This window comes from Sciurus carolinensis, chromosome 2 (genome assembly GCF_902686445.1).
Source record: "Sciurus carolinensis chromosome 2, mSciCar1.2, whole genome shotgun sequence".
In the NCBI taxonomy this organism is placed as follows: domain Eukaryota; kingdom Metazoa; phylum Chordata; class Mammalia; order Rodentia; family Sciuridae; genus Sciurus; species Sciurus carolinensis.
The window spans coordinates 10865171-10875228 of NC_062214.1; the positions used below are offsets into that span (position 1 = coordinate 10865171).

The 10058-nt window shown below is 58.1% G+C and overlaps 1 protein-coding gene across 1 annotated transcript; it reads left to right on the forward strand.

Moving 5' to 3' along the window:
- Positions 1-1515: 1515 nt before the first annotated feature.
- Positions 1516-9825, forward strand: Spata2 (spermatogenesis associated 2). Its single transcript, XM_047542029.1, has 3 exons — positions 1516-1662; positions 7003-7437; positions 7880-9825. Exons 2-3 carry the CDS (start codon positions 7102-7104, stop codon positions 9104-9106), a joined length of 1563 nt encoding a protein of 520 aa, XP_047397985.1. The 5' UTR covers positions 1516-1662; positions 7003-7101; the 3' UTR covers positions 9107-9825.
- Positions 9826-10058: the final 233 nt, after the last annotated feature.

Below are 10058 nucleotides of genomic sequence, written 5' to 3' on the forward strand. Positions count from 1 at the left end.
GTACACAAAGACCTTCAGGGGTGCCTAGGCAGCAACAGGTACATAGAGTAATTGCCACTGTTTGAAGAACTGATTGCTGGTTCTCTAAAGGTTTCCTTCCCCAGTATCATGTTATGGACTCCTGAAGCCCCACTGGCTTTAGCTGGGGTCACTAAGGCTCAGAGGAAGAATTCCACAATCAAAAAACATCCGTTGGCACCAGCTGATCAGACGTGCGTGGAGCTCAAGGGAACTGGAGATGAATAGGGAACTTGGGGTCTGGTGGGGTGTCATATTAAATATATGTATATTCCACTGTGCTGGAAACTGAGATAAGAACATGAAAGACAGTATGGCGGGGACAGGAGAAAAAGGATCTTGGGAGAAATCAGAAAAGACTTCAGAAAGGAAGTGAGGACTGAGCCAGGACTGGAAGCCAAGAAGGCTGGGAAGGGAAGAGGTGAGGAAAGACAGCCACACCAAGGCAACAGCATATGGATGCACAGAAGCCAGCAAGAATGTGCTAGGTGCTGGGAGCTAAAAGTGTGTTGGAGGAAGAGAACCTGGCTTGGAATGGGCTGTGAGCCTCCAATAAATGTCCTGGGTAAGTCAGACAGAATGAACAGTTCAATCGCAAATAACTTTCAACAGGTCTTGAGCATGCCCTGGGCACTTTGCAAGCACTAGGGATTCAGCCGTGAAGCGACAGGCTGTACGGACTGATGGCAGCGTATACCATGCAAGTTCTGCAGGTGCCTGGTGCAAAGCCACAAAGCAAGGAGGCTTGCTCTTCCCCACGCCCGGCTTCCATGTTTGGGAAATCGAGGGCAAAGAGAACTCATTTCCTTTGATTTTACCAGATTAAAAATGCAAAAGATATTTAGATCTTTGCTATATGTCAATTACTGTCCTGAGTGGTTTCCATGTATTAACTCGATGACAATCTCATGAGGCAGGTACCATTTTTCCACTTTACAGGTGAGAACGACGGGGCTCAGAGAGTTTAAGCAACTCGCCCGAGACCACACGCTGGTACGCAGCAGAGCCAGAGCGGGACCGCGCTCCGACCCCCACCCAGCCGGTAAGGTCCGCAGCCCTCGAGGCTGCCTTCCGCTCTCGCGCGATTTTGGCATCCCACTCGCTCTCTTTGAGCCTCGGTATTTCCGTCTGTAAAATGTGGTCAAGGGATCCAGCCATCAGGCCCGAGCGCAGCCTCAGGATGGTTTTGACAAGGGGCGAGTCCAGAGGTGGAGGCCGACCGCGGCTCCCACCGGTCTCCATGACAACCCAGCCAGCCACCGTCTCGCGGCCGAGTGGCGAGCGTCACTTCCGGGTCATCTACTTCCGGGTCCTGGGACAAGCCGCGGCAACGGCCCCTTGGGTTCCCAGGCAGAGTTCCGCGGGCTCTGCGCTCGCTCCCGGACCTGCTGCCGCCGCCGCCGCCGCCCGTAGTCTCTGCCCGCCGCGGGCGGCGACCTCGTCCCGGCCCAGTGCGCAGCCGCGTTCTGGCCTCGCCGCGGGCCCGCCTCCGAGGGGCGTCCCTTCCGGGCCGAGTGTTTCCGGGTCGCCGCTGGCCCCGGGGTACTGGTGTAGGTTCCCGCAGCCGGCCGGAGCGGCGAGAGCCCAGCCGGCTCGGCCCCGGTGGCGGCCGCGCCCCGCTGCTTCCCTCGGCGGCGCTCAGGGGTGAGTGAGTGCGGCCGCAGGCCGAAACTGCCTCCGGGCTTCCCCGCGCCGAGGGACCGGCGGCCCGGGAGCGGGGTCCCCGCGCGGCCCGCCCGGCGCGCCCGCCCTCGCGGTCGCGGTTCCCCAGGGCTGCCGCGCAGGCTCCCGGGACCGGCCCAGGGTGCTCGGGCAGCTCAGGAGAAACACCCACTCCTCGGCGGCCGGGCAGGCGGGAGGACGCCCGACCCCACCGTGGGCAGGGGCCGCGCGGCGGTCGCCTGCTCAGGCTCTGGCGCGGACGTGGGTCTGCCCTGCGTGACCTTGCAAGTCGCTCTCAGCAGCCTCAGTTGTCCCGGGTTAAGTGGAAGGCGCCCGCTGGCCACAGAGAACTGAATGCCGGCGGAGCACGGCCTCGGGTACACGGCAGGCGTCGACAGGCGGTAGCCCCCGGTGCTCCGAGAATGAACCAGTGGGGGCTTGCACGGCACACGCAGAACCCTGGTTCCGTTCCCAGCACCAAAACAGCAGACCCGTGGGGAGGGCCTGGTTGTGAGACTGGGGTGTCGTTCAAACCGATGCGGCCTCAGAGGCGGTAGCAATTAACGAACCCCGTATAGCTGTCGCCAGCTTCCGTTCCCTGCAGGGAGGGCACATGGTTTGCTTCAGAGCCCCTTTGAGAGAGGTGGCCGTCAGGAGCTCTACTCAGTTTATTTCCAAAGGTCTGGAAGTGTCCATCCTCTGCGAATGTCTCTGGAGGCTACTAGGGGTGTGGGAACCTTCTGGCGTTTCGCAGCCAGGGGAGGATGCCTCGGATGTGTCTCAGGAGCCTCCTGCTTGGAATGAGTGCATGGAGGTGGGGTGGGCAGGGGAGGGGTGGCACCGCTTTCCCCTGCTCCTGTTGGAGGCCTAACCTGGACCAGGGGTGTGTGAACCTGTGAACTGGGGCAGTGCTGGGACCGAAAAAGCTCTGCCTGTGCAGGGGGGGCCCAGATGCTGCTCCGGGAGTGTTTCTGCTTGAATGGCCAGTTGATGTAAAGCCAAGCTAATTCTTTGCTACCTAGGACCATTTCGGTTCCACTCAATGGAACTTGGAACAGAGAGAGCTTTTCCTTTATGTTTAAAAGATTATCATTAGAAAACCCACCACCTCCCTGACTCTGCAGTGTCTGTCTCTTCGTTGACTTGCTTTACAAGGGTCCCCGATCCCGGTTGCAGGAGGTGTGTCCAGGGCTGTTGGCTCTGGGCACCCGCCTGCCTCTTGTGTTGGGATATCCACAGAGCCATTTTCCCCCGCCAGCCTGGCACAGCTTAGTGTTCAAATCCTTGGGTTGCTTAGAGAAATTAACAGCGCCTGTCACTGGGCTGTCTTGGTCTCCTGTAACCAGGCTGTTTTTGCAGGGAGCATGTTTTTTGTTGTTTTTGCAGAGTGCGGGGAATAAATTGCTGGCTCTGTGCTCAGAAAAGACACCAGCTATGACCATCCACAAGGCAGCCTGTATTCTCAGAAAATGTATTCAGCAAGGATGACGTAACTGCCTCACTGGCCGATCTCCGGCCAGCCTCTTTCCCTAGCCCTGGAGCTTACCTCATAGAGAGATTTGCGGCTCTCCCAGCCCCATTCTGTGTGGGAAGATGGAATTTTGCTACTATAGGAATTTTTAGAACCCGACTCTGCTCAGCCTGCTGCGGGGCGTTCTGCCTGAGCCAAGCCTTGCAGGGAGAGCTGTCCAGCAGTTGCAGCAGGGCCACTTGGCTAAGAGGCAGGCTTGTTTGACTTAGGATCAGTTCCCAGATCCACTTTTTCTGAACCTTATCACTTAGGCAAATGAGTTGGCCCTCTGTGCCTGTTTCTTCTTTAACGTCAGGATTGGCATGTGAATTCCATATATTATTCATGTACTTATTTATTTATTTTTGCAATGCTGGGGATTGAACCTAGGGCCTTACATGTGTTAGGCAAGTGCTCTCCCACTGAGCTACATTTCCAGCCCAATTTCACTGATTTTTGAGGAACAGTTAACGGGACCCTCACATTAATCCCTTGGAAGTGAGATGAGTGGGAGAGAGCCAGGCTTTTCAGGGTCTCCCAGCTGGAGTTCAGGTTGGGCGCTGACCCTTCTGTGCTCTGTTGGTTAGGGGGCTTGGTGGCTGAGCCTTGGTTTCCTCAGTCATCATGAGGATTAAATGGGAGAAGCAGTTAAAGTAGAAAGCCTGGTTAGTGCTTGGCACATAGTAGAACCTTGCTAATTGTTTCTTTCTCTCTTTCCTTTCCTTAATTATTATTATTATTACTTTTTTTTTTTTTTTTTTGTACCAGGGATTGAACCCAGGGGCATTTAACCACTGAGCCCCAGCCCCAACCCTTTTTTTGTGTTTTATTTAGGGGCAGGGTCTCGCTGAGTTGCTGGGGCTGGCTTTGAGCTGAGATCCTCCTGCCTCAGCCTCCTGAGCTGCTGGGATTACAGGCATGTGCCAGTGCGCCCAGCTTCTTAATTATCTTTCAGTATTCGCTTTTTTTCCCCTTTTCCCTCCCTAGCTAGGCTGGTTCAAGATCCTTTTAGATGGGTTTCCCGTCTGTGTTTTTAGAATTTTGAGCAACTTTTCCTTGTTTATTGTGTGGGTCCCTTTTCCTTGTTTATTGTTCATCAGCAACAAAGGAGGGTGGGATTACAGAGCAGCAGACACTGAACTGAAGCACTGAGCTCGAGGGTGGCTGACTTGGTGAAAAATCAGCTTCTGTGAGCTCAGGGCTGACTTGTTTGCAGCAAAGTCATAGCAACATTCAGGAGCGGGGCTTGATGTCCACTTTTTTTTTTTTTTTTTTTTTTTTAAACAGTGCTGGGGTGGAACCCAGAACCTCGTGCAAGGTAGGGAGGTGCCGTATCCCTGATCCATACCGCCAGCCCCTTGATGCCCTGTGTGTCACATCCTGCCATCTTTTGGAGCCCACTCTTTTGTATTGCTCTCAGGATTCTTGGGAGGTACCAAGGAGAAAGTGAAGGGGCGATGTCACACCTGAAGGGGTGTGTTAGTGCACACCCTTTCCTCGTTCATTTCTCCTGCTTTTATCAACACCCATTGTGCACAGGGTCTGTCAGGCATTGTGGCCAGTAGAGCAGACTCGGACCTTGGGGAGCTTACCGGGTGGTGGGGGAGGGAGGCGGAGAGACAAAGTAGTAAAGGAAGGAGCAGAGTTGATCACTTCAGACTGTCACGTGGCAGGGACTGGGAAGGTGGGAGTTCCTTGAGATGAGGCAGGGAGGCCTCAGGGTGACATTTGAACGGAGGCCTGATGGCGAGGTGAGCCTGCTGTGGAAACACAAGAACACACAACAAGAGCAGATGGGAGAGATCCTGAGATAGAAGTGAGCTTGCTCCTTTAGAGATCAGAGATCTGTGCGGCTGGAGCTGGAGAGAAGCAGAGGGTGGAGGGCGCAGCAGCGTGACCACGTGGCGCCTCCACAGTGGCCAGGAGCCGGAAGTTCACCTGCCTCCTGTGGGCCTCCCGTCCTTGTGGCACTGGGTTCCCTGGGCAGGGCAGTGGGTGGGAGAAGATGGCCTCTCCGAGTCCCACAGATTGCACCTCACCCTGCTATTAATACCCCCGGAGTCTCCCCAAAACTGAAGTCAGACAGTGGCTCGTTGGGATGAGGAGGACTTTACTGCCCCTTGGTAGCGGCCTGGCTCCTACACCTTCAGACTCGCTGAGGGCTCCACTGTGGGTCCAGTCCTGTCACTTGCAGCTCTCCCAGACTCTGCCTCTGCGTCCAGCCAGTGCTATTTACAAAGCACGTGCTCTTCCCCGGGGGCTGTGCAGTGGTTACCTTACTGAGCAAGATGGTCCCGATCCTGCACTCTTGGAACCTCCGGTCAAAAAGAAGAGTGTGCCCATGCACAGTCCCCACCCAGTTGGAGATGGTGCCCCCTCTGATCTTGCCTTCTGGGGAGAGCTGGCCTCCTGAGGGTGAAGGCCCTTCATAGGGCAGGCATAGCTGTGGAGCGCATGCGTGGAGCTGGCGCTCTGGGAAGAGCTTTCTGTGTTGGTCACGTAGATTCCTCGCACTAACTCGGGACTCGGGTGAGAAGGTGATCCAGAGGTTGGGTGATTCGTGGAAGTGACCTGGGAGCCCCAGGCTCCCGCCCAGGCAGCCTGGCTCTGACTCCATGTTTGTGACAAGACCAGTTTTGAACTCTGCTGGTCTGTATGTGTTTGTTAACCAGTGACTGCGCAGATACACGGCCGTGAGCGCTGCGTCCTGGCTCAGAGACCTAGTCACTCCCAGTAGGGAGCTGTAAACACTGGGTTTTTTGATGGTGTGGGGTAGCAGGCATCGAGCCAGGGGGCTTAACCACTGAGCCACATCCCCAGCCCTTTTTATTTTTTATTTTGAGACAGGATCTCCCGAAGTTCCTTAGGGCTTTGCTAAGTTGCCGAGGCTGGCCTGGAACTCGCAGTCCTCCTGCCTCAGCCTCCTGAGCAGCCAGGATCAGAGGCATGCAGCGCACAGGCTAAACGGGGCCTTACTGTGCTCTTTGAGGCCAGGGTCTGCCTGGGGCATCTGCAGCTCCGCCTCCTTCACTCCCTCTGGCCGCCTGCCTCCTGCCTTCTTCCTGCCTCAGGAAAGCAGGGTGTGGTGGGGAAGGGCCTGACCTCTGGAGCTACACTGCCTGGTTCTGATCCAAGCCCTGCCTTGGCGCCCTGGGTAAGCGTCTTGCTGTCTCACCTGGGACGCGGCAGCTCCTCGCCCTGAGTCTGTTGAGCAAGCAGTGCCTGCACCACCACTGCCGCCTGTCGCCCACCTCAGAGGCAGCCTCCTTGTCCTCCAGGTGGGCTGTCACTGCCTTGGGGGCTTTCCTGAACCCTGCACACCCCACAGGTCCAGGGGAGTGCCACCTCCACTTGCCCTGCGCTGCTGTTTCAGCAGTGTGCCTCACGTTGTCGCTTGAGCTCAGCAGAGTCACGGCCGTGTCTGGCCTCTTGTCACTGTCACCTTGCATCCTGTGTGGCACATGGTTGCAGATGTGCTGAATGAGCCAGCAGACAGGGGCCCAGAACTCGTGGTGCCCAGGGTGGCCCAGACCACTTGTCGTGGTTTTTCTTTTTGTTTTGGCACCAGGAATTGAACCCAGGGTTCAATTGAGTCACCTCCCCCACGCTTTTTATGGTTTCTTTTGAAACAGGCCTCGCTAAGTTGCCGAGGCTGACTTGGAACTGTGATCCTCCTGCCTCAGCCTCCTGAGCCGCTGGGATTAAAGGTGTGCGTCACTGTACCCGGCCACTCGTGGTGTTTTGCCTCGGTGGTCGGAAGGTGGCGCGTGAACACTTCAGGGAGTGACCTGCTCTTGTTCCGCCCCCTCCAGAGAACTCCCTGGTCCGGCCAGCAGCATGGCAGTGCTTTCAGTGACGCCCCTGCTTCCAGCCCAGCAGCCATGGCGGAGGTAAGGTAGCCCCCGGAGCAGATGGGGAAGCCCAGCTCGATGGATACGAAGTACAAGGATGACTTGTTTCGGAAGTACGTGCAGTTCCACGAGAGCAAAGTGGACGCCACCCCCAGCAAGCTGCGGCCTGGCGGCGACGAGCACCTGCGGGCGGCGGCCTCGACCCTGCTCAGCCTGCACAAGGTGGATCCCTTCTATCGATTCCGGCTGATCCAGTTCTATGAGGTGGTGGAGAGCTCCCTGCGCTCGCTCGGCGGCTCCAGCCTGCGGGCCTTGCACTGCGCCTTCAGCCTGCTGGAGACCGTGGCCGTCAACCTCTTCCTCTACCCGTGGAAGAAGGAGTTCCGAAGCATCAAGGTGAGGCAGGGCGGCTGGCTGCACGTCCCCCTCCTTGCCCTTTCCAGAGGGCCAGTGTCCCTTGGTCGCTGCCCCCACCCCTGCTCTCAGAGTCCCCTGGTTTCAAGCAGGCCGAGTGGCCCCGGTGGGTGGGCAGGAGGCCGGGAGCGCGCTCAGGCTGGCAGGCCTCGCCTGTGATCCCACCCCTTTCTTCACCCGTGGTTGTCCTGGCTTCCTCAGGGAACCCGAGCCCGTGTGCCCTGTCCCTCAGCTTCAGAGGCACCGAGGCGTTAATCAAGTCCTCGCGCAGCCGAGTGCCTCTGCCTCCGCAGCGGGACGCCACCCAGGCCCGCCTTCCCCCGTCCCTCGGCCCCGCTTCAGGCCTGACGGCCCTCGGCTTTGCTGCAGTCTGTCCTGTGCCTCGGAGCGGTGGTCCCACCCCGCTCCCCTTCCTCCTCCCCAGACCTACACAGGCCCTTTCGTTTACTACGTCAAGTCGACGCTGCTGGAAGAGGACATCCAAGCCATCCTGAGCTACCTGGGCTACGTGCCTGAGCTGGGCTCTGCATACAAGCTCAAGGAGCTCGTGGAGACCCTCCAGGTGAAGATGGTCTCCTTCGAGCTCTTTCTGGCCAAGGTCGAGTGTGAGCAGATGCTGGAGATCCACTCGCAGGTGAAGGATAAGGGCTACTCTGAGCTGGACGTGGTGAGTGAGCGCAAGAGCAGCACGGAGGACGTGCGCGGCTGTTCGGATGCGTTGCGGCGGCGGGCTGAGGGTAGGGAGCACCTGACCACGTCCATGGCCCGTGTGGCACTCCAGAAGTCCGCCAGTGAGCGGGCAGCCAAGGACTACTGCAAGCCTCGTGTGACCAAGCCGTCCAGGTCAGTGGACGCCTACGACAGCTACCGGGAGAGCAGGAAGCCACCCTCAAAGGCCTCGCTGAGCTTGCGGAGGGAGCCCGTGGTGGCAGACCTGGGCGACGGCTTGGAGGACGAGATCATCCGCCCGTCCCCCTCACTCCTGACCATGTCCAGCTCCCCCCATGGCAGCCCAGACGACCTTCCACCCACCTCCCCCAACAATGGCCTTGGCCTGCTGCGCAGCACGTACTTCTCCGCGCAGGATGACGTGGATCTGTACACGGACTCAGAACCCAGGGCCACGTACCGCAGGCAGGATGCTCTGCGCCCGGATGTGTGGCTGGTCAGGAACGATGCCCACCCCATCTACCACAAGCGCCCACCCCCCGCCAAAGAGTCTGCCCTCTCCAAGTGCCAAAACTGCGGCCTGTCCTGCAGCTCCTCCCTCTGCCAGCGCTGTGACAGCCTGCTTGTCTGTCCTTCGGCCCCCAAGTCCAGCGCCTTCCCCAGCAAGGCCTCTGCCCACGACAGCCTGGCCCACGGGGCACCTCTGCGGGAGAAGTACGCAGGCCAGACTCAGGGCCTTGACCGGCTGCCACCCCTCCACTCGAAGCCCAAGCCCTCCATCACGGCCACCTCCCGCTGTGGCTTCTGCAACCGCCCGGGTGCCACCAACACCTGCACCCAGTGTTCAAAAGTCTCCTGTGAGGCCTGCCTCAGCGCCTACCATTACGACCCCTGCTGCAAAAAGAACGAGCTGCACAAGTTCATGCCCAACAGCCAGCTGAGCTACAGGTCCTCGCAGCTCTCCCACCTCGTGCACAGGTAGGCTGTGCTGCTCCCCGCTACAAGGGCTACACCACTCACCTTCGGCTGCCTGGCGAGGAAGAATGGCCGCCGATCAGGAGCAGAGCTGCGCTTGGCCCCGTGGGTCGTGGGATCGGCCAGCCGCCCCCACCCGAGAGCTTACTTGGGACTCGTTCCAGCCGATGGCTGCTTGCATCTGCGAGGGAGAGGGTGGCGCTCCGTTCAGATTCACTGCTGCTGATCACTCCCTGTTTGGTTGGGTTCTGTTTTCATTTTTCCTTTCAAGAGGGTCCTGTTCTGGGACTGCCCCTCCCACTGCGAAGCCAACTGGGACTGGGAAAGGCCCTTTGGGTCGCCTCCAAGCGTCCACTGCAGCAGCGAGCTAGAGGCCTGTTGGCTTGTGAAATGAGCCCTCCTGCCACACTGGGCCTCTCCTGACGGCTCACCCCTTCGGCCATCCTGTGCCCCAGTACAAGGATCCCCAGCCAGACCCCTGCTGCCTGGCTTCCCTGCCTCTGCAGGGGTCCAGGGTGGACCAGGTCCAGTATTAGCAGATCGCCCTTTTGTTGCCACCGCAGCTCAGTCCGCCCGTGGTGTTTGTGAACTTCACCCCACACGTTGAAGTGCGTGCTTCCCACGGCGGGACTGGCTTCGCCCCTTTCTGTTGTTTGCACACATCCCTCTTACTGTACTGTAAATAGATATTTTTGAGATTTATTTTTAAATAAATATTCAACTTGCTATGTGTTTCAAAGTGGTTAAAAATTGATTATGTAGCTATTTATAAAAATGCCCTGGGTTATTTAGTCTTCCAAGGAGGCCTCGGCCCTTTCCTCTGTGTCCCCCACTCCCTGGGGTAGAGTGGAGAGTTGGGGCAAGGGAGGGACAGAGACAACATCGCTTTTTCTGGAGTTGGTGGAGGGCCCCTCTCTTCCCTGCAGTAAACGCTGTACACCTACCTCCAGCTGCACTTA

Coding starts and splice junctions, on each gene's coding strand:
- Spata2 (XM_047542029.1), top strand. CDS start 7,102: ATGGGGAAGCCCAGCTCGATGGATACGAAGTACAAGGATGACTTGTTT. Junction 7,438..7,879: donor AGGAGTTCCGAAGCATCAAG/GTGAGGCAGGGC, acceptor CCTCCTCCCCAG/ACCTACACAGGCCCTTTCGT.